The sequence below is a fragment of the Amphiura filiformis genome, chromosome 19 (assembly GCF_039555335.1).
Source record: "Amphiura filiformis chromosome 19, Afil_fr2py, whole genome shotgun sequence".
Lineage (NCBI taxonomy): Eukaryota > Metazoa > Echinodermata > Ophiuroidea > Amphilepidida > Amphiuridae > Amphiura > Amphiura filiformis.
In genome coordinates, this window is record NC_092646.1 from 12065232 (window position 1) to 12090328 (window position 25097).

The following is a 25097-nucleotide window of genomic DNA, read 5'->3' on the forward strand; positions in this document are numbered from 1 at the left end:
TCAGAGCTAGTATCACAGAATACATATGAAAATAGTGAAGTGTCCATGTACCTGTCAATTGCCATGTTTACAGGTCTCAACCTTGTCTGTTTCCTGATTGTGGGTTTCTGTTACACAGCCATTTTTGTCACTGCTAGGAAAACAAGCAGAGCTTCTGGACGCTCTGAAACAGTGAAGGAAGAAATACGCATGGCTAGGAAAATGTCTCTTCTTGTCCTCACAGACTTCTTTTGTTGGGTACCAATTGGGATAGTATCAATTCTAGTCCAGGCTGGTGCGATTGAAGTAAGCCCTACGGCTTATGCCTGGATAGCAACAATTGTGCTGCCAATTAATTCCACCCTCAATCCATTTCTGTATACCTTGTCTGGGTATCTATTTGACAAAGAAAAGTGTCCATGTTGTAAACGTAGAGGACAGGAAGAGAATATCCCAATGAGGGAAATTGCAGAGCAAAGAAATTAAAAGAACAAAAAACTCGCAGACAGGCTTGAGATCAATAATGGCAACAACAACAACAACAAAACTTAAGACTTGATCAAGAATGATGAGAACAATGAATTCCAATCTGTTTGGACATGAACACTTACTTTGCAAAGCAATATATTGTACAATTTTGTGACCAATTTAAATTTTATTTTCACAAAATGAAAAAAATCAAATATAGATTGACTCGAGCAAAGTGTCTTAAAAATATTAAAATTTGGGCCTGTAGCAGGTCTAAAAAGTCGAATGCAAAATACATTTTTTTTTAAATCCTTATCTTGAAATGAAAAAAAAAACACCTTTTTTTTGCTGAAAATTTGAATGGAAATATACAGCGGGTCTCTCTGCCCCCCCCCCACACATTCTTCATTTTCACGAATATTTATGATCCCCCTGCAGATTAAAAAGTTATTTTTTCACAATAGATATTTTCTAAATGAGGAAAACATAGACACCATCCCATTGTTCTTTTCTTCTCTATTTATTTGCTCTCTCAAACATACAAAATGTTTTGCTTTAGTTTTGATGGTGCCAAGTCTTGTAAGTTTTAACTTATTGTAAATAAAAATACAAATCTTTAAACTTGAGAACTTGTGTGTGTTTTTTATCTTTGTGGTGACTTTTAATAACTAGAATTACGCGGTTCGTAATTAAGGTGGCCCCCACAAAACTATTCACCACATGAGGCCACCATATACTATCACAATACCAGTTTGAAGTTGATCGGTGATTGCTGGAGAGTGGATTAATGGAAATGAAGGCAAAATATGCAAATGAGCTCATTAATATTCATAAATATGCAAATAATGCGACACAAAAGTATACAGCACATGAGACAACCATATACTATCACTGTACCAAGTTTGAAATTGATCTGTGACTGTGTTTGTGCTGCAGAGTTTATTAAGGACAATGTATGCAAAATATGTTAATAAGCTCATTAATATTCATAAATATGCAAATAATGCAACACAAAACTATACAGCACATGAGGCCACCATACCCTACCTCCGTACCAAGTTTGATATAAAATTGGACGGATTGAGTGTGATACCTGAATTTATCGGTCGAGCTAGAGTTTTCAAATATCATGCGAGACGAAGTCGAGCATGATATTTGAAAACTCTCGCGAGACTGATAAATTCAGGTATCATGCGAGATTATCCGTCCAATTTTATCATTATTATGTCTTCAGAATCTTTTTTTGGTCAAAAACATGATTTTTAGTAAAAAAACATGATTTTTGGTCAAAAATGTGATTTTTGGCCAAAAATGCGACTCTTGGTCAAAAATGATTTTTGACATGATTTTTAGTCAAAATGTGATTTTTGGTAAAATACACGATTTTGGGACAAAAATGTGATTTTTTCTAAAAAATATGATTTTTGGTCAAAAATGTGTTTTTTGGTCAAAAATATATTTTTTGGTGAAAATGTGATTTTTGGTCAAAAATGATTTTTGACATGATTTTTAGTCAAAAATATGATTTTTGGTCAAAAATGTGATATTTTGTCAAAAATATGATTTTTGGTCAAAAATGTGATTTTTGGTCAAAAATGTGATTTTTGGTCAAAAGTGTGATTTCTGGTCATGGCTTGTCTTGTGTTTTTTGGTCAAAAATATATTTGTTGGTGAAAATGTGATTTTTGGTCAAAAATGTGATTTTTGGTCAAAAATGTGATTTTTGGTCAAAAATGTGATTTTGGGCAAAAATGTGATTTTGGTCAAAAATGTGATTTTTGGTCATGGCTTGTCACATTTACAAAAAAAATCACACCAAAAGAGACTTTTACACATAAAGTATATGAAGAGGCTACAGATATGAAAAAACCCTGTACATGTAGCTCCAGGTGACCGATACACAAATTTATCAGACAGCCAGGTTATGTACAAAGGTATAGGATGCAAGATTCTGAAGACATAATAATGAAGTTGATCGGTGATAGCGTTTAAGCTGATATGAATTTGCTTCCGCCCGGACAAACAAACAAAGAAAGAAACAAACAAGGGAACAAACAAACAACCATCTGGATGATAACATAAGCCCCACATATATGTGGGGGCCAAAAATTCATGAAAACCTTGGTTACTGCAATTGAAACACTCATTGCTAATAATGCAACACAAAACTATACAGCACATGAGGCCACCATACCCTACCTCCGTACCAAGTTTGAAGTTGATCGGTGATAGCGTTTAAGCTGGAGAGTGGATTAATGAATTTGCTTCCGCCCGGACAAACAAACAAAGAAACAAACAAACAAGGGAACAAACAAACAACCATCTGGATGATAACATAAGCCCCTCATATATGTGGGGGCCAAAAATTCATGAAAACCTTGGTTACTGCAATTGAAACACTCATTGCTTTATTTGCTTTGTGTAAATCCCTTGGTTGGCGAGTCATATGGAGCTAATGTAGAAATGTCCACTGGCTGTCAGCGATATGGTAGCCCCATTTCTTAATAACATTTCCACCCGACAATAACACACTGATATCAGATGTGTCCTCACAATCTACAGCTGATTGGTATATGGTTCATGCAACAAATGAAATTGTGAAAAAAAAAGACTTTACAAGCGGTTTGAGATGAATGGTCACATTTGTTACTGTATTGCTACTATTTTACACCCAATACTGCAACACAATCATGTGGTACCAACTCATAGTGTGCATTTGTATGTCCACGGTATGCCGATTCACTGAAGGAATGCACGTCCTTGATTGGATAGTACAGTACTTTGTATGTGCTCATTTTGGAGGCGCTTACAGGCAGGGGTGAGTAAAAATCTGAATTTTGGAAATCATACAATATTGCTGCCTGTGTGAGTTCATTTTTGCTCTCCCTGCACCTAAGAGAATGTAGGCAATTTTGCAATCTCCTTGCTAGGAAATTTGGTCATTTGGAGGCAAATTTTACTTTTCTGGATTTAGAAATACATAAGAAAATGGTGGGAAATCCTGCTAAGTTGGGGGTAAATTAATCTCTCTTGCCAGGAAATAAACATATTTTCAAGGCCTGCAGTTCGCAGAATCCTTTGTAACATGACACATCAACTAATTACAGGAAATGACATTCCAGGTTACTCCTGTACAGGATTCCTTTGTTTTCATGTTGAGAATTGACTGGCTAAACATGGGTCAATAGTCAAGAAATATAGTTTGCAAGATCTGGATGTGCTCTATTCAGTATTCACTGAGGTAACTGTGAACACAGATATTGGAACTGTGAATGTGTCTAGCAAATCAGTACAAAAAATTAATACTGAAAAAAAAATGCATTGTGGGAAGATATGTTCTCTGCCTGCACCTCACTATTAGGCATATCAAATTACAACTATTGATTCTACCCTATGATGTTTGGAAGTTACCTGTTATCGAAAGTGTCTGCAAAAAAATGATCATCACTAGCATCTTTGATGAAGAAAAATGAGAATATGCATGTGTACTGTGTTTTTGATGTGTGCATTCATGTACATACTTAGCCGGCGGTACAAAGAAATCGTTGGGCGTTGCTCCATAAATGATTGCAAATTACACATTTGTAATCATTTTCACAACAAAATATGATGAAAAAAAGCAATCACAGACGACATACATCAGTGACACACAGGTTTCTAAAGTGAATATTTTTATAAATAATGCAAATTTGCCAAAACATTGACACTGTAGCCTGTAGGGCACCGTTTTGGCACTTCCTACAACTTGAGAACAAGTCCTCAAACGTTCGAAATTTGTAGTTACTTTTACTTACTATATATAGAGAAATTATTTAATTTGTGTACACCGTGGAACATTCAACTACTACGTTTGTTACTCCATAACTCCGTGTCCATATTCATGTATTAGCGAGGTTATCTGTGTACAACAGCTGTGCTGAGCCTGCCCTGAGGCTTGTGGATCAAAGTCAACGACAACGTCTAGGCATTGTGCCTGGCGTAGCGCACAATTATAAATCACTGACTGTACTTTTATTTATAATTATTTTACTATGCACAACCACGCAAAGAGTATGTATGTTCCACGATGTACACGAATTAACTAATTTTTCCATACAACCAATGCAATGAATGACAACTGGCATGCATGATGATGATGATCATGTATGATCACGAATGCTGTGCTAGTCATGCTACCAACCATGCTATAGTCCGAGGTGCTCTGACGATAACACTACGATCGCCATGCAATCTATGTTAACTTTAGGCCAGTGGGACAACGGAACCGCTACGTGAACGAGCTAACCATGCTTAATAGGTACACAGCTGTTTTCGCCAAACGTTTGACAAACGTTTGTGCAAATGTTTGTCAAACGTTTATAGTCAAACGGTTTATAAACGGATAAGGAGCCACACACTAATCTAACGTTTTTAAAAAACGTTTGTCAAATGTTTATGGTGCAAAATGTTTGTCAAACGTTTTATTTTAATCATCTTTTATTTGTTTTACAATTGTTTGCCAAACGTTTTGAAATTTACGTTTAATTTATGATTTTTGGCCAAAAATAGGATTTTTTAACATTTTTGGTCAAAAATGTGATTTTTGGTAAAAAATGTGCATTTTGGTGAAAATGTAATTGTTTGGCCAAAAACTTGATCAAAAATGTGATTCTTGGTCAAAATAATGTGATTTTTAATGAAACTCAAAATGTAATTCTTAGTCAAAAATGTGACTTTTGGTCAAAAATGCAATTTTTGGTCAACATTTTTATTTGCTGAAAATTTACAAACATCAATTTGATTTTCTTGACAAAACGTAAGATAAATGTTTAAAATAGTTACTATCAAACAATTTCTACAAACTATTAACAAAACGTATTTATTAATTGTTTGCCAAACATAAATTTAATTCATTTAATATACATCAACTTGCTGATTTTATGTTTGAAAGCCATTTTTTCTTGTTTCTGGTAAATAATGAAATTTTTTGTAAATAATGAAAAAATATGCGGTAGGTTTTGGAGCATGCGGGCTGTGGACGCAAATCTACTACTTTAATTCCGTTGGCCTAAGGAGCCAAACGTTTGTTAAACATTTTCGTAAACATTTGTCAAGTTTACGTTTGTGATCGCTAAATGTTTGTCAAACGTTTTTGGCGAAATCGGCTATGTATGCTAGGTAAATTCAAATTTGCCATCAAACTGCATCAATTTATATATAATTAGAGCCCTTGAGTAAAGAAAGCCAAAACTGAAAACCTTTTTGTCATCCATACATTGTAGCACTTTCCGTGGCAAAGTTACATCTTCTCAAAGATTGACTTTCATCAAAAAGATTCTGCTAGCAAAATTCCCCAAAACAGCATTACGGTGATGTTTCTACAATGTACATAGCCGATTTCGCCAAACGTTTGACAAACATTTAGCGATCACAAACGTTTGCCAAACAGAAAATATTTAACAAACGTTTGGCTCCTTATCCATTTATAAACAGTTTGACTATTAATGTTTGACAAACATTGTGATCGGCAATTGTTTGACAAACATATTTTATTAGCAATGTATATTAAATGAATTAAAAAAATGTTTAGCAAACAATTAATAAATACGTTTTGTTAATAATTTTTAAAAATTGTTTGATAGTAACTTTTTTGAAACATTAATCTTACGTTTTGTCAAGAAAATCATTAAATTGATGTTTGTACATTTTCAGCAAATGAAAATCCCATGTGTGAGTGTCTCATCGCCATAAAAAATCATATATTTGGGTAGTCCTGCCAGCAAGACTTCAGTCTTTATCATAAACATACTGACATCTACGGACCTCTAGGTATGACGAGTTACAGTTACTGGAACTAATATTTGGGTCAAGTGAAGTATAGAAAACATATTTATGTAGGTTTCCTTGACCGGCCTGTTCTTGAAAAAGTTTGAAATTTCTATGTAAATATGTATTGTGTTTGGGCCCCAGTGTACAGACATAGACTGTAAGGTACTAATTTCGAGGAGCATAACAAACACCAAATTGGTCACATACAAACTACTAACACAACTATAAGGTATATGCAAATTAGCTTGGCACTGAATGCATGCAGCCATGCACTCATCACATGCACAGAACTGACCAATCACATGCATGGGATCTGAAAATTTAGGGGGAAAATCCGTGCGCATATTGCTTCCGGGCAACATGAAGATGGGACTGGGCAGCACAAATTCACACACAGGCATTTACACTAAACTTTCATCTACTAGATTCGAAATACCTGGACCCCCAGTTTAATTTTTAACTCGAGTTCTAGAAGAATGAAACTTGCATGTCTTCAGTTTTGAAAATTTTGTATGCATTGAGCCAATGCAGAGGTGAATGGAATGTCATGTGATGTCATTTTAATGAGGGGCGCTGTTTATGCTGGTTGATCTGGCTAGCTTCTGTGGTTGTTTGGCATAAATATAATTCACATGTAAATGGTGCCACACAGCTACCACAGCTCCTTTATTCTTTGAGTTGTACAGTGCCAATGGGACAAGTTTGTTTGTGTTGGTGTCATAACAAACACCAAATTGGTGTCGTATGACCTGACATGCATGCATTCTTTTGTCGAGAGTTGACATGGTCTTTCAATTTGTGCCGAGTGTCCTTGGCAGACTTGACTATGCTTCAGTGGTCATGAAAGAATTCAATAGTAGATAACCTCTGCCCCACTAATCCCCAGCTATTGTCTGAAATTGCTCCTCGGAAAATATATTATAACAACTCAGTCTAGTTCACCACGTAAACTTATGGCTCAAAATTCGGACCGCTCGCCAATAAGTTTACTGCTTTCTGTGTTTTGAAATTTGTTGACGTTTTAACGATCCCCGATTCCCGGTCGCTTATTTTAGCTGTGTCACGTCACATGCATGACGCTGGTGGGTACCAACCAAACTTCAGAAAAAAAAACCTCGATCGCCGATAACGATGTGATATGGGACTTACATAGGAAATTTGACCATTTCTAGGCAAGTTGGCCCTACTTTGTCTGTGTTATATGAAAAAGGACAGTCTTAAGTAAGTATAAGTGCAACGCTTTTGATGTTTTGGGAGACTGGGAGGGATCAGAACAAAAAAATGATGGAGCCTATTCTTGACTGTGTAATATTCCTTCAACCAGTTGCCGTGCGGTAACAGTCTTATACGATGGACAGATAGTATCAGTTTGTGAATGAGGACATCGTATAATAAGTTCCTTGTACTAAACTCAGTCCTCAAATGATAGTCATATAACGACCAAAAGATAAATGACTGACTATCATTGAGGACTGAGTTCCGCAGTCTACCTGGTGTAGGCGAATTTGGCTGACTAGCAAATCATGTGTCCAACTATAATATCAGGGAATAAATAAAGATTGGGAAGCGTCACTCGAAGATAAATGTAATAAAACTATGGATGCCGCCATTACCCTGCCATCGCGTAGGCCTGGAACACTACCGCGATTTCTACCGGCTGCATCGCGCCCGTGCTCCGCGTTCAAGAAATAAAATTACCCGTGAAAATCACGGCTTGCTGCAACCAAGGTTAGACCTTTTCAAGCCTGCAACAACATATTTTTTCAAATGTTGAATAGCTGTTTTTAATACTTTTAATAATATTTTTAGCGCATCCATTAACTTAATTTATTAAATACATCAAATCGACCAACAATCCCACTCTCCAGACCAAGATTTATACAAGAAAAATACTGTTTCAATCACAAAAATTAACCTTAATTTCACGCCTACACGTAAGACTTGGCAATAGTCTATTCAGATATCGTTGTCAAGCTCGAGGTGATTGACCCTTGATGATTGACAGTCGGGAACGCGTACTGTTACACGTAGTCATGGTGCTGGGAGCTGCTGGACGCGTTCGGGGGTGCTGGCGACCGTCGAGTCGACGGTCGCCAGCACCCCCTTTTCCCAAGATGGCGGCGCCCATGCTGGTACCAAATTTGTGATTCCCGGCAATTTCTGTATAGCATACCGTAGCGTGCAAATTTGGCCAAATTCGGAGAATCGGCGAATCATTGTCAACCCCGCCTTGATAATATTTCATGATTTACAGTAATTTCTTGGCCAAACTGGAACATGCGCGTTGCGTCCATGTAGCGTACTAAGCGTGTACGCAATGTAAGGCGCGTGTATGCTTTCTTCTGTACCGCGTTATATTCGCGCGTGTTTAACGCGGAGCCACTAGCGTTTATAGTGTTCCAGTTTGGCCATGAAATTACTGTAAATATTATAAGACTAGAGGTTTGCCTCTAGTCTCAGTCTCACTCTCATCACACCTACAACTGTAGATACAGACTTTAAGGTACATATTTCGAGGTGCATAACAAACACCAAATTTGTGTCATAACAAACACCAAATTGGTGTCGATGACCTGACATGCATGCATTCTTTTGTCGAGAGTTCAAATGGTCTTTCAATTTGTGTCGAGTGTCCTTGGCAGACTTGACTATGCTTCAGTGGTCATGAAAGGATTCAATAGATAACCTCTGCCCCACTAATCCCCAGCTATTGTCTGAAATTGCACCTCGGAAGATATATTATAACAACTCAGTCCCTCAAATGATAGTCATATAACGACCAAAAGATAAATGACTGACTATCATTGAGGACTGAGTTCCGCAGTCTATACGGCCATCAAAACTTACCAGTATATTTTCCCTATGAAATAAATCTACATGAATATAAGTTCTTGCTGCCGATTAAAACGTAGAACAAGGCAATATTGCGATTTCTCCTTCGATAAAATGGGTGTAGATGAAGCTTACACTGCACAGGACTCGCCCACCAATACAACAGGTGTTGCAAAAGAGGACAAATCTGATTGGCCAAATTGGCAAGATAAACTTCATGAAATAGGAAATGAAAATTATCATTTAATCATAGATCTAGGTTATTTATCTATATAGTTTTAAAATATGCTAAATTTATAGTTCATAAATGTTAACGTATACTTTTTAATCTATTAAATTCCAAAATAAAAATAATTATCACATCTTTTAAGGTAAAAATGTATTAAGATATATTGACCAATGACCATCTGTTTCTTAAATCAGTATGTACCTCTCGTAAAATTCATTTCACCTCTGACATTTGACCCTGATGTCAATAACCTCATAACGAAATAAGCAGAGGGCACAATCCTTCGCTTCAAATTATACACATGAAAAAAGCTGTGGGATTGCGAATACAATAACAAGCAAGTCAAGGATCTGTACATGTCACACCGGTGTTTATGCATGACATTTTAGTTGTACGCGCTCGCGCATGAGCACGGCATTTACAGCAGGAAATGGCGGGAAATTTCAACCATTATCGCGATACCGTACAAGACGCACCTGGTCACAGTTCCTTCCAAAGCTTCAATATCTTGTGTCCAATTACTTGAACCCGATATTATTTTTGTTTAAAACGTTATTCCTAGAAGTTAGAAATGGTTTTTCTTTGTTTTTGCTCTTCAAAATATTAAATTCACTTCATTCAAAAGGGTTCAAAATATGCAACATTTTATCATGTCAACACTGATTATAAGATAAAAATCACCTTTTTGATCACAATTTTACATTTTTCTGAGGTTATCCCACTGATTGGAATATTTTATTATGAAACAACGGCCTTTGATAAATACACTGAACCTTTAGTTTCTTTCTCAATAGGTCGATTTCGTATTTTAAAGGAAAATTGAATTTACCGGTTTTTTCTACCATGATTTTCTCTAACTTCTCGGAATTCAATATTAATAAGTTCTATGTTGATATATTTCCACCTCATCCACTCCATTAAATTTGAAATGAAATAATTTCATTGAAATGTATGAACTTTAATACTATTATATTATAAATCCGTCACAGGTAGGCCGGCCTATCTGTAACTAGCCCCTTCTGAGGTGGTTTGTTTACAAACAAGTCAGCATGACATGACATGTGACACGAACCTGGCTAGCTAATCGAGGAAGAGCAGTATGGAACCAGAGTCGTATATGGAACAGAAATGTGTACATTTTCAGATGCCAAAATAGAGATTGAGTATTATTTAAAAAAATATCTGCATGACATACTGAACTCTAAATATTACAGTTTATTAGGGGTGGTGCAATAATTATGTGTACCCCGGGGTGAATTCTCAAAATGGTCTGCCAAAAATCGCTTGCCCCCCTTTGACCGTGCTAAAAAACCTTTGCCCCCCCCTTTCTACGTGCCAAAAAACCTCTCCCCCCCCCCCCCCTTTTGACGTGCCAAACAAATCTTTGCCCCCCCCTTACACATGCAAGATTTTGGGGAACCCAATTTAAAACCTTAAATTGTCTTAACATATGATATAATGCGAGCGCAGCGAGCAGGAAATTTTGCATATTTTAACGTGTTCGTAACGCTTTCCTACGCCTTTTTAGGGCGTAATATAGAAACGATACCCAAAATATCTGTGCCAAAAATTGCTTGCCCCCCTTTAGAAAAAAAAAAAATCGCTTGACCCCCCCTTTCGACCTGCCAAAAAATGCTTGCCCCCCCTTTTGGCCTGCCAAAAATCTTTGCCCCCCTATAATTCACCCCGGGGTACACATAATTATTGCACCACCCCTTATGGCATTTAAATACACGCCACGACGCTGAACAGCATTAAAATGCAGGCTGTTGTTTAATCACGAAGAAACTACGCCTACTGGCCGGCCCACGTTGCACGCTAGCCCGCGCCGGGACGCTAGCTGTGAATCTCATGGCAGCCCGGCATGGCAGGTATATGGGGAATACGTAAAACCTTCATAATTAAATTTTAATAAATAAATAAATAATAAAGTATATTAAAAATGATTTATTGATTAAGGAAAACACTGACCCCTGCTGAAAACTGAAGCATTTCTCGGCAGCATGACTAGGGCCTATCTCGCATGTAGGCCTACATCAACATCATTTCATGAAAATAATTTTCATGAAATGATGTTGATGTAGGCCTATCATGAGATAGGCCTCATGTAAACCTTCATCAACATAATTTCATGAAAATGATTTTCATGAATGATGCATGATGTAGGCCTACATGCTTGAGATAAACCTAGTAGGCCCAGTCATGCTGCCGAGAGCCACTGCTGGGTAAAATGAACGCCGGGCCAATTTCTGTGCTTTTAGGGACCGTTCACAAGCAATTGTAAGGGGGGGCCTGATGCAAAAAAAAATTCATCACGAAACATTTTTGGGCCCCCCCCCCCTTTTGGCATTAAAATTATGGGTCAACCCCATAGAAAAGCATTTTAACTCATTTTTCTCGGAAAATTTGTCATTTTTTTCAGGCCCCCCCCCCCTTAGGAGGGTCAAAATTTTTCAGGGCCCCCCCCCCCCTTTTGCATCAGGCCCCCCTAACAAATGTTTGTGAACAGTCCCTTATGGCCCCATTAACCTTGCCCATTAAGGTATGTTTTCTTTATTTTTTACAGGCACCCCCATAACCCCCTTGTCGGCAGCACTGAGTAGGCTTATTGATAAAGCTTAGGGGTGGTGCCATAATCATCATCTACCCCAGGGTGGTCAATTGTCAAAAGGTCTGCCAAAATCACTTCCCACTTCACCTAGGGAGGGCGAGTTAGCGCAGCGGTAGTTCCCTCGCTTTGCACCACTGAGGTCTCGGGTTCAAGCCCCAGCGCGGCCCAAGGACTCATGTGCACTTGGTTTATCCCGATTCCATGCTCGCTCTCGCAGGTTTTCACCGGGATCTCCGGTTTCCTCCTGTATCACAAAAATCGGTGATTAGTTGTTTGGTTATCAAAAACTTCACCCAATGGAATTTGGGGAGCTGCACAATGTATGTTACAATCTAAATGCGGATAGGTGTGCGCCAGGGTTCGAATTCGGCTGTATCGCATAGCAGTTTGCTCCATATTTTGAAGTACCGTAACTGCTACCCAATTTTGAATTTGTATAGCACTTTTTATACTGCTTTATACGGAAGTATCCTGATTATGATGAATTAACCAAAAAACTGCTATGCAAAATTTTTAAACGAATTCGAACCCTGGTGTGCGCCGTTCGGCAGCAACCTAGTTGATGCAATCTGATTGTGATGATTCACCATTGCAGCGAAATTACAGCGCTTTGAGTCCTCTAAGTTCTGGAGAAAGGCGCTTTATAAATCCAAAATTAATTATTAATTAATATGTCTGGAGCAGTCAAGTTAGCTCAATCAATAAGGCGTTCGACTATGGTACGAGAGGCTGCGGATTCGAACCCTGGCGGTGCCTAGTATGCTCTTGTGGAAAAACATACTAAACTCTGGGGCTGATCCTGGTTGCGAACTTTATTTGTGGAATGTCTCATGAAGTAGCAAAGTCCCTGAATTGTGAAATGGTTTATGGAATGATGTTGGACCGTAGAAAAGTGGGGGCGATGCGCACGAAATGCCCCTTTAAAGTAAACATGTCTCTGAAACTATACATCTCACACTAACAATACTAACACATTTTTTTGATGACTTTGACCACAAATTTTTATTTTTTCAAATATCTTAAAAATACAAGAATCTAAGCTAATTGAACAGACAGTAGTACTATCCAATTTTTTTTAGTGGCCCATATATAGCAGAGTTACTGCAGGGCTACAAGCTGGTAACTTCCATGCCATAACTTCAGAATTACTCCACAGCTACTCCATCACAAGCTACTGTATTATTATAGTGGAGTTACTCTTAAGTTATTGCACAGCTTCTCCAGCTTGGAATAGTCCTGCAGTATTGAACTCAGCTATCCATGGCTACACAATAACTGGCCATATGAATATGGTTGTGTATGTTTATGATTGATGAGAGTGGTGATGCAGAGTGTGACAAAGTAAGGATTCACCAGAAGTTTGTTACACTTTCATAACATATTTAATTTTCTTCATGCATAGTGTATTCTACATCAATTTGAACTGCATATTTGGATGGTGAAAGCTTTTGTCATAAGAAAAGAAACAGGTCGTTGAACTTTCCACATAGGGTCAATTTTAAAATTACACAAATCCTGTTCAAAACCTACACTATCGTAATCCTCCTCTGGCAATAAAGATTCAGAAAAAGTATACTTTGACATACCTATGATGTACGGTTAGGCCTAAAAAATTGTTTGATTGGCGGTTAACCGACCGACCTAGAAATAAGCCTGACCCTAGACTTTTTTCTTACTTTTTTTGCAAAGAAATTTTAATTAATTAAAAAAATTCCACGACCTTTATCATACGCAATTTACAGCTTAAAATGTGTGCAAAATAAAAATTATTGACCGACCTACCCTAATTTTTTTTTTTTTTTTATGCCAATCAAACAATTTGTTTAGACCTTCATAGAGTTACGAGCAAAAGAGTAACATTGTGACGTCATAGGTCTAATGAAAATGAAATTTGTTTCGATTTTGATGAAAATGATCTCAAATTAGGGGCTGTGCAATAATTATGAGCCCTGGGGAGGGTAAAATTGGGGAAAGAAATTTTTGGCGAGCCGAAAGGGGGGGGGGGCAAGCGATTTTTGGTGGGCCGAGACAAGCGATTTTTGGCGAGCCGTTCAGATATTTTACCCCCCCCCCGGGGAGCTGATAATTATTGCTCAGCCCCTTATTGGTCTTCTTGCAGACAAAGAGAATAGTTCTTTTAATTATCTAGGGTGCTTTCTTATCCAATTTGATATCAATTTCAAATTGACTAAATTATAGAACTCAATAAGACTCGATGTGTATTATCCTTTTTTGAATTTTTGATGTGTTACCAAGGTAACAAAACATCCTATAGAGTGTATGCAATAAACCAGCCGGAACGGTATAACAATTGAGATGGCAGCCATGTTGGAGGACAGTTCTAAAATAGCTTAAGATGACAGAGGGACAGGTCTCTAGATCGATTCCACATCCATTCATACCTATCACCTGTTTTAATGTATTATCATGCGATTTGCCCCGTGGCACCTTATATGGAGGACAGAATTTTATTTAAATGAGGATGACTCTGTCATGAGTGACGTCGTATTGCATACCCTCTATACTGCACAGGTTCACCATCGGTACTTGACTTTTGCAGTACAGCATTGTAATGTGTAGGTACTCTGTGTGTACCAGTCAGGTACCTTGGGGATGATGGACCTGTCCTGGCGGCCACAATAGGGATACATGTACATAGTGCAAACTATTATTTTTCTGATTTATCATAGAATGACATATAATTGGAGACCATTTCAACTTCGAGCATCCTCTGAACCCTTTCGACCTCGGGAACACCAGCTGGAACATTATTGTTTGTGTTTAAGAAAGTCCAAGCAATAAAGCAAATTTAACATGATTTGCACATCATTGTATAACATCCTTGTCCAGATGTGTCGTTATCATGCGATGACAATGTCACAATGTACACCAGCACCAACCCTCTTCATGAATGGAACAACATATCTTCGCTCAGTTTCTCTTGAACATCCATGTTCTTTTCTGTGAAAATAGAGCAATAAAAGAAAATAAAAAAAAATTAGTAAATAAGCTTAAACTGAAAGTTGTTATTGTGTATATCAATTACAAATATGAATCACTGATTAACTTGATACTTAAGCTGACATTACTGCTAGGTTTAGGTGACAAAAAAACCCTGTTCTACAGGCCTGTCCTAGATTTTTGTGTCTTGGGTGTGTTTATAAAAAAAAAAAAAAAACTATGAATGGAGCAAGTGAAAAAATTGAAAATTTTTTACAGATCTTAAAATTTACAGGTATTTTAAGGTCATTTGCACAAGAAAAATGCTCAACTGACAAACCTACATAGGTTTATTTCTGTCGCATTTGAGTATACAAATTGAAGAATCGTGGAGGAAAAGTGAACAAAATGACAGACCATACAGGCAAAAGCAGCCTGCCTATTCCCAATTTCAACAACACAATCTTGATGTCCATCATTTCTATTAAAAAGCAATGAGCACCAACTCGCTGTGTTTTTTTAGTGAGTTTTGAGTACTTTCGTCACCACCTATCCCGCGGAATGTGGGAAAATGATGGCACTAGTAATTTTTGGTTATTTTGAACAGTCTATAATTTAGTTGAAGTGCAATTTTAGCAACAGTTTTGATGCGATGACCCCATCGTTATTTCCGAACTACCCTTGCTATTATGGTGTCGTTCTTCATCAATTTCTAGCCTCAAAAGCTATTGGTGAGCAAATTCCCGGCAAATTGAAGCTAGACTACCAGGGTGCATTCTACCATTGCCAATCCCTGGGTTGTATAGGGTTGGAAATATTCCAACATGCTACAAGTTCCACCCCTAGAGTGCACCAACAGGACAACAGGTTAATTCCTGTTAATTAAAAATGTATGTAAACCCAGCTTACAGCCCCACATTTTCTAGGATGGGGAATCTGGGATGATGGGGTGAAGTAGGCCTACTTGAAATGAATTGCATGATAATATCATGATTAGACAAAAAAAATATTATTGTGTTGCCCTCAAGTGGGAAATTTGGGTCGGACGGTCGGATTTCTTTTTTTTTTTTTTCTCAAATATTAAATAATGCTTTTTCAATTAGTGGACATTTGTCAATTTTGACTTCTGGATACCTGTTAGACATCAATTAAAGACTAGTCTTTCAATAAAATATTACTTTTAAGTGAAAAACATTGAGTTTTTGAACAAATCTGTAAAATTCATCATTCAAAAAAAAAAAAATTGCGACCCTGATTTTTCAGGATTTAGGGTCGGACGGTTGAGGGCAAAACAATAAAAAAAATTTGCCTATAAACGCATGTCACACACATAACACATTTGATCGAGAAGTCTATCTTTAATACAGGCCACTGATAGAAACCAATGATTGATTATTATGGATTGAGCTTTGGAGCTACGTATCTCCAAATCATGTCAGAATCAGTCAAGCATAACACCACATTAGCAATGAAAATTCAGAAGTAAACAACAATGCAGATCACGATGGGTACAGCACCCCGAAAAAGCTGCTCAAATGACACATCATCAGCGAATTGTGAGCATGGTTAATCTCATAAAATAAAAATGAGCAAACTTTGGCTGCTCTGAAGATACAGATATGTCATCAAAATAAATTTCGGTACCCCGGTAACATTAAACTTAATAAAGAATTTTTTAATGTGTTTGAAAATTGGCGACGATTAAGTGACTGAAGTAGTTAATAGTTCCATGCTCTATCTCTGTCCAGTGTTCACACTCACTGTGTCATCGTGGATAGTAGACAAGTTCTAGATCAAATGACGCACAGACAGTAAGCTTACTTCAACCCAACAGAAGCCAGCTGCTCGGTCATAATATTTAATATTGCGCATCTCTGTGCAATATATGGTACTTCTAGGTACATCCACGGCCTTGCTAACGTACATGTTTACACGAATTCCGTTTACACACACATACCCATTTACATGGCATAGCACTCAGAAATACATGCATGCCATTGAAATCGTTTATTATTTTTTTTAAAAAGGACATTTTTTAACCTTGGGCCATTCATTAATTCAGCCTATTGAGAGCGTTTTTATTCACTTGCATACAAGATCAGATATAAAAGAAGGTGTACCAAGTGCCCAAAATCATGGGAAAAGTACAAAAAGATTTGAAAATCCTACCGCTGCTACTGCCTTGTTGCAGCACGGTCAATCACAATGCAGAGCTCCGGAAACAAGTACAGAATTTGGGTGCAAAGTAATGTACAATTTCAGGAAATATTTATCACTGATGATGAAACCGGATTCATTTTAAGAATATCTTAGATCAAATAATTACCTTCGATTCGAAAATGTAGTTACTCTTGCAATATTAACACCTTTTTTCATCATTTTTATTCCACCACGGCTATTGTTTACGTGCAGACCGCCAGCATCCATCTTTAATTGTGTCAAGGGCATAGTCTCGTTACCAGTCGTTTTAAGCTCTTCGGTACAACTAAGTTGCGGATTTTACGCAAAATAAACAGCGGACGTCATGATATGATGAAGTTTGTAGGGACACAATAAATGCCTGTTATTTGTCCATCCAAAGAGAAAGAAATAAACTTCAAGATGAAAACAGTAATTATTGATAGGGGAGAAGAGGGAAAACGGCAGACGCCGCAACTTCTAGAAAACGTAAGTATAAAATTAATAATATTTTTATAAGCAGCTGAACTGAAGGCTTAGCCTTAGCCTTAGTGAAGCCATGGAAGTGAAGCCTTCCTTCATGTCCTTGCTACATGCCAGGCAAATCTTAGTTAACACCAAAGGTATATTTTAAAACTGGTCAACAACACTCACTTTTTGAACCGAATATTTCAGAGAAACCATTCTCCGTCCTCAGCGGTGTAATGCTGTTGGTAGACTGATGATTCTCCAGTGACAGTTTTTGCCGAGGAAAGTGAGGGAAGCCAATAATTAAAATCAAACAAGAGACAAGCCCCACCACAAAACGTTCAAACCTGACTTGTAGCCTATTGTTATTATAGGCCTAATTTATAAGTGGGATTATTTTTTCCTCGATGACATGATCACCACCGATCGTGTGTCAATAGATTGTAGCCAATTGACTTGTCCATAAATCAATAGGGGGCCTACCCATTCATAGTCAGGCTGACAAAAGTTTTCAAGTTTCAAGTACAAATATATTATAAGTAACAAGGCTGCAAGGAGTAAATAAATAAATATTTATAAATAAATAAATTAATATTTATAAATAAATTAATAAATGAATTTATAAATAAATTAATAAATGAATTTATAAATAAATTAATAAATTAATTTATAAATTAATTAATAAATGAATTTATAAATAAATTAATAAATGAATTTATAAATGAATAAATAAATAAATTCAGTTAGATTTAGACTCAGTTTATAAATTGAAAAATAATAAAAATTAATAAGCAAATAAATGAAACAAACAAAGATTAAATAAACATTGTAGAGTACCGGAGCATATTATAATAGGCCTATATTAAGGCCTAACTATTGATAATTAGAATAAATGATAATGGTAATAAAACTAATATTGAATACCAAAAATATTAAATCATAAAGAAACAATACAAGCCTCAATTAAAATCAAATTAAACTAATAAATAAATTTAAATCAATCAATCAATCAATCAATCAATCAATCAACAAACAAACAAACAAACAAACAAACAAACAAACAAATAAATAAATATCAAACTTCAAGATCAATATTATAACGGTAAATCGTAGAGTCGGCAGTCCTTTAAAACTTCCTGTAAGAGCTCACCTCTTGAAGGGATTATCTTACGAAGACTACTTTATCATAATATGAAAGGATGACATTATAACAATAGGCTATGAGTCAGGTTTGAACGTTTTGTGCCCCACCCTAAATAGGGACGGGGGCCGAGAACTTTCTAGAATATATGATTCTCTTCTAGAATCACCATCACAAAGGACAAAAAGGACATTGTCAATAACATCTAGAAACACTGTCACTGGAGAATCATCAGTCAGTCTACCAACAGCATTCATGCATTACACCGCTGAGGACGGAGAATGGTTTCTCTGAAATATTCGGTTCAAAAAGTGAGTGTTGTTGACCAGTTTTAAAATATACCTTTGATGTCTATTCCCAACACGTATAAATCTCTTCATTCGCCTTAGTTAACACATTTGCTAGTCAACCAAATTCGCCGACAATGTCAATGCATATTTACATAGAAATTTAAAACAACTGGTCGAAGAAGGAAACCTACATAAATATGTTTTCTATACTTCACTTGACCCAAATATATGATTTTTTATGGTGATAAGACAATCGCACATGGAATTTTAGAGGATTTTGATAGCAGTTCCATTAAAAAAGCTGCTATCATAATGAGACTAAGATCTAGAAACACCCCCGAAATGCCGTTTTGGGGAATTTTACTTGCTGAATCTTTTTGATGAAAGTCAATCTTTGACAAGATGTAACTTTGCTATGGAAAGTGCTATGAAAAAAAGGTTTTCAGTGTTGGCTTTCTTTACTCAAGGGCTTTAATTTGATATAGCATGATGCAGTTTGATGGCAAATTTGAATTCACCTAGCATACCTACTAATAGCCTTAGTAAGAAAAATGATTAAGGGGGTACTACACCCCTGTGGTAAATTTGTGACTATTTTGGCATTTTTCTCAAAAAATAATAACACACTGGTAACAAAAGTTATGTATATTATTGGGGCAAGGAATATTATTACACAGTCAATAATGTAGGTATCCCAGGCAAACCTTAGTTAACCCATTTGCTAGTCAGCGAAATTCACCGAGACCGGGGCCCAAACACAATGCATATTTACATAGAAATTTGATTTTTTTTCGACAATAGGCCGGTGAAGGAAATCTACATAAATATGTTTTCTATACTTCACTTGATCCAAATATATGATTTTTTATGGTGATAATCAAGTCGCACATGGAATTTTAGAGGATTTTGATAGCAGTTCCATTAAAAAAGCTGCTATCGCCATGAGACTAAGATCTAGAAACACCCTAAATGCCGTTTTGGGGAATTTTGCTAGCAGTATCTTTTTGATGAAAGTCAATCTTTGACAAGATGTAACTTTGTTACGGAAAGTGCTATGACAAAAATGTTTTCAGTTTTGGCTTTCTTTACTCAATGACTTTAATTTGATATGTAAAATGATGCAGTTTGATGGCAAATTTGAATTCACCTAGCATACCTAAATAATGGCAAATAGGCTCCGTCACGCACCCATTGTTTGGGATCCCTAAACAGTCTCCTAAAACATCAAAACACCTAAAGCGATGCACATTTATACTTACTCACATCGTTACCCGGCCCCCAACTCAACACAAAAGTTGGATGAGAGTTACCAAATCTTTCAAAGACCCCCTTTGCAATGATTTTTCATCAAATTTACCTCCCTTTTTCATGCAAAATCAAGGACAAAATGTGGCCAAAAATAACCCCTTTTTTGATGTTTTCAATTACTATAATTTCAAACACCTCTTTTCAATGAACACTAAATATTGGCATAACATTTCTGGATTTTCTCAAGTACCCCTTTTATTCAAATTTCGGTTTTGTCTGCGTCAACATGCATATGACATGGATGCAAAATACTTGATCGGCCATCTAAAATTTGCGTCCAAATTTGTAAAATACATGTCTGGACGCAATGACGCACTGGGAAGCCTGGCGAGCGGCATTTCTAAAATAATATACCCTTTCTGGTAGAAATGCATAGGCTGCGTATAATGCACGAATATCACTGGCGCAGCTGGCGTTTTATAGCATCATTGATGCTTATTCTGCAGACTGGATCATATTCGGGATCATCATATTAAAGTTAAAATTGAATAGGACCCGGGAAGTAGGGGGACCTGTAATAATATTGAATCGCTTCTCTGGTGAAAGCATTAAAAGGAGTGATATTTCGATGAAAATACCCATTTTTACAATTTCGCGAACACATGATTTGAAAAATCTGAAAACATGCCTTATTTTGCGAAATTTTTGACAAGCATAAATACCTGTGGATATGCTTTATCCCGTCAGCCCTACTGGGCTTTGTAACCATTGCTCTGATTGGCTCAATGATATAGCCCTCTTTGTAACCAATCCAAATCAATGTTATATTTGCAGGCTTCGTTACCAGACATTGAAGCAGGACAGGTGTTAGTAGAAATCAAAGCATGCGGCTTGTCAACCATCAGAATAGATTTACTACAAGAATTGGGTCTTCATGGATCAAAGGCACCATTGGGAAGAGATATAGCTGGAATTGTCACACATGGTAAGGCAATTGGGCTATACAAGTTGAAATCCCTACACCCCTATGGAAAACATGACCTTTATCTTCTGCACAGGGGGTGTAGATTTTAAATGGAGTCACCCATTCAGGTATTAACCCATTTGAAATTCGCACTCCTTGTGTGGAAGATTACAGTCTTGTCTTCCATAGGGAGTGTTTGTATTTTAGCCGAAATAGCCCAATGGAGCCAAAATTTGTTCGATCTTTTAATTGATCAGTCAGTAATACTGAATTTATTAATTTGTTTTAAAAAATTCATTGATTTTAGCACTGGTAGCATCCATTACTGCTTGTACATGTAGATAGGATGTCTGGAAAAGTCAGACCTCCATTCTGTGGGTGATCTTCCTGTACTTTTGAATGGGACAGCAGTAAGCATGGCCAATTTTGTCACTAAAATGTTTGATTTTTACCAAGCATAACAAGACTTTCCACAATAGGATGGGGCTGCACGAAGTGGGTAAAGTCTTTTGAATTTGCCAGGTTTACGCAGATTGAAGACTGCCCTCCTATTGTGTATGGCATATCTCGAAAAGGCTAATCAGATTTACTTTTTTAATTCCATCTGCGTCACATTTTCTTCTTTTAAAATTGAAAACCACATACAATTTTAACTTCACTTTCCCTGCCCCGGGATGTGTCGGCAAGTGCAAAGTAACCTTGCTAAGAACTGTAGGTTTACTTTTTTTCAGTTGGAACAGGTGTAACCAGTTGTCGTAAAGGAGATGAAGTAGTTGCCGTTTTACCATTGGATTCACCATGCTCAGGATGCGCTGAATACTGCGTGGTTGGAGAGTATGATTTAGGTGAGTTACAATCAGATTTGTAGTGCGAGTTACAGCGACATGCAGAGGTCCATCACTGATGACTGTGGACAAACCACGCTTTCCCACACATGTTTGGTAATTACGGACACTTTTGTTTTCAGTTGTCAAGAGAGACAACTTGTATCAGACTATGATGAAATTTTATCAGTTTCACTGTGGAGCAATGATTAAAGGAGGAAATAGGAAAAGTGATCCCGCCTGGAAATTGAACCCAGGACCTGGTTTACGAGTTTGACTTGCACGAAGGAGGTAGGGTTAAGTGACCGCTTATTGAATTCCCAGTCTGCCTAATCATGATGAAGCTCCCGTGGCCAAGTGGTTAAGGCGCTGGTTTCGTAAACCAGAGGTCCTGGGTTCAATTCCTGGGCGGGATCACTTTTCCTGCTTCCTCCTTTAGTCATTGCTCAATGGTAAAACTGATAAAATTTCATCATAGTTCGCTTATTCCCTTCGAAAAAAGCCACCGTTTTTCAAACTTGTATCAGATTTTGGTAATCCCCTGTCCAGGGACTCTGTCAGTCTTCATGCAAGCAAGGCTAGCAGACGACACTATGTTACCCAAACAAACTATCCATGAATGTGACTTTAAAATGAGTATTTATCTAAAAGTTTTCACTATACCAAGTTTGTGTTGAATACTGTATTCATAACCTGTATATCGCACCATAATTATGTGCATCTCAATCAAATTGCTTGTTAATTAGATGATATCATTATGCATACTGATTGTGTTATGTAATTTCTTTGGGGGAATAGAAATCAAACTACATGTACCGTATTCGTCCTAATAAGCGCCCACCCAGGAAATTTCCAATTTGCTATTGGGTACCATCAATGTTGAAGTGACAAATACACGTCGATATGGTGAAATAGCTGGTGGTCTACAAGTCCTGTGTAAACTTACAATACATTTTCTACATCAGAAAAGCTACTAGAACGTCTCAGGACTCTTTTAAAACATGCATAAATTTGTCTCTATTCAACACCCCTTACGAAAAAATTAGGTAAACTAGGTATAAAATAAGCGCCCACCCAAAATGACTTTGTTAAGCGCCTTGGGCGCTTATTGGAATGAATATGGTACTATTATTGAAAACCGAATTAAAAAGACTAGTTTGCGTCTGATGTCAGGGCAAAGGCGCAGCGTGATTGGTTGCTGACCTGCGCAGCACAGCATTTTAGTGTGGTTTACAGGATGTCATGCAGACTAGTCTTTTGAATTCGGTCTTCAATTGTAGCGACCAAAACAGTATTATTTGTTTGTTTACAGTTGTGAAACCTATGCGAGTAAGCTTCCAGGATGCAGCAGCCTGTATAGGAGACGCTTTAACGGCATATACAGCTCTACAGTGTATGGGCAAAATGATCTCAGGAGATACTGTATTTGTGGTCAATGGGGCTTCAGTAAGTATGTCTAAAATTTATATTTCATTTTACCATGAGCATAGTAGGGACGTCAGTGCTTTAACATGGTTGCATTGCAAGGACACAGCATTCCTAGAAACCTTGACTTTGTGATCGTACATTGCTAGATCATTATGAGTACATTTTATGCATGCTGATGTCAGGTATTCTACCAATGCCTTCATCTACTGCAGATGTCAGGTAGTTATTAATGCCCACATCTACTGCTGATAGCAGGTAGTTTATCAATGCCTACATCTAATGCTGATATCATGTAGTTTATCAATGCTCATATCTACTGCTGATATCAGGTAGTTTATCAATGCCCCCATCTACTGCTGATATCATGTAGTTTATCAAATGCCTACATCTGATGCGGATATCAAGTAGTTTATCAATGCCTACATGCACTGCTGATATCAGGTAGTTTATTAATGCCTACATCTACTGCTGATATCAGGTAGGTTATCAATGCTAACATCTAATGCTGATATCAGGTAGTTTATCAATGCCTACATCTGCTGATATCAGGTAGTTTATCAATGCCTACTTCTACTGCTGATATCAGGTAGGTTATCAATGCTAACATCTAATGCTGATTTCGGGTAGTCTATCAATGCCTACATCTGCTGACATCAGGTAGTTTATCAATGCCTACATCTAATGCTGATATCAAGTAGTTTATCAATACCTACATAACAGGTAGTTTATCAGTGCCTATATCTGATGCTGATATCAGTGTGCAGCTACCATATTTGCATATTTCATTATTTTTGCAATGCTGTAATTGGTCGTTAGCTGTAATTCCATTTGAGGCTGTTCGGTTTTTGAAAGGACAAAATGTAAGTTGTGATAACAAAAAATGTTTCATTTTAATTTGTTAATTTCAGTGACTAAAATCTTGTTTTTTGTAAATAAGGAGTTGAAGAGTGAAGTTTGCATCTAATACATAGCGTGTTCCCGAAAAAATTACTGCGGGTTTAAATTAAGAAATAGGCACAGGATGCAAAATAATTTTAAAAGCAGCGCATTGCTCATTTCATTTCGCATTATACTCAACTTTTAATTTCATACTTCAGTTTTATATGCTTGTAAACCCCTTGTGTATCTCATTAAATTTAGTTCTCTTATCTATTTTATAATCCAACTGTTAGTCGTGCTTTCAATGTGAATATAACATTTGGTTTGCCTTCAGATTGATTCAAAGTGATTGAATTATAAGAAACTTAACACTGTAATATAATCATAACATGCACTCAGTTTACACCGATTGAAGTCAACAAATAACAAAAGACTTCAAAATCCTTGATTTATAGTGGTACATAATACATATTAAATCATAACATGCACTCAATTTACACCAACAGAAGTAAACAAATAACAAAAGACTTCAAAATCCTTGATTTATAGCTGTAATATAATCATAACATGCGCTCAATTTACACCGATTGAAGTAAACAATTACCAAGATTTCAAAATCCTTGATTTATAGCTGTATACGCTCGTATAATCATAACATGCGCTCAATTACACCGCTTGGAGAATATTGAATATCAGAAGGTTCCTTTGATTTATAGCTATAGTGGTTACTTTTAAAAAACTGATTTAAAGGTATACAGGTATCTGACTGTAACACATGAAATTTGGCAATATATTAAACATTTAAAAAAA

General features: G+C 36.8%; 2 protein-coding genes across 3 annotated transcripts in view; one reads left to right on the forward strand and one right to left on the reverse strand.

The window, feature by feature from the left end:
• LOC140140922 (intersectin-1-like) overlaps window positions 1–9247 on the reverse strand; it is a 99168-nt gene extending 89921 nt beyond the window's left edge. For both annotated transcript variants that reach the window (XM_072162682.1, XM_072162681.1), the window contains exon 1: window positions 9103–9247. The gene's annotated coding sequence lies outside the window, so the exon portion shown is untranslated. The remainder of the gene's footprint in view (window positions 1–9102) is intronic.
• Window positions 9248–9655: 408 nt separating this feature from the next.
• LOC140140923 (quinone oxidoreductase-like protein 1) overlaps window positions 9656–25097 on the forward strand; it is a 33887-nt gene continuing 18445 nt past the window's right edge. Inside the window, exons 1-5 of the mRNA XM_072162683.1 lie at window positions 9656–9674; window positions 17389–17534; window positions 21027–21177; window positions 21888–22001; window positions 23293–23426. Coding sequence (XP_072018784.1) covers window positions 17424–17534; window positions 21027–21177; window positions 21888–22001; window positions 23293–23426 — 510 coding nt within the window. The 5' untranslated portion in view covers window positions 9656–9674; window positions 17389–17423. The remainder of the gene's footprint in view (window positions 9675–17388; window positions 17535–21026; window positions 21178–21887; window positions 22002–23292; window positions 23427–25097) is intronic.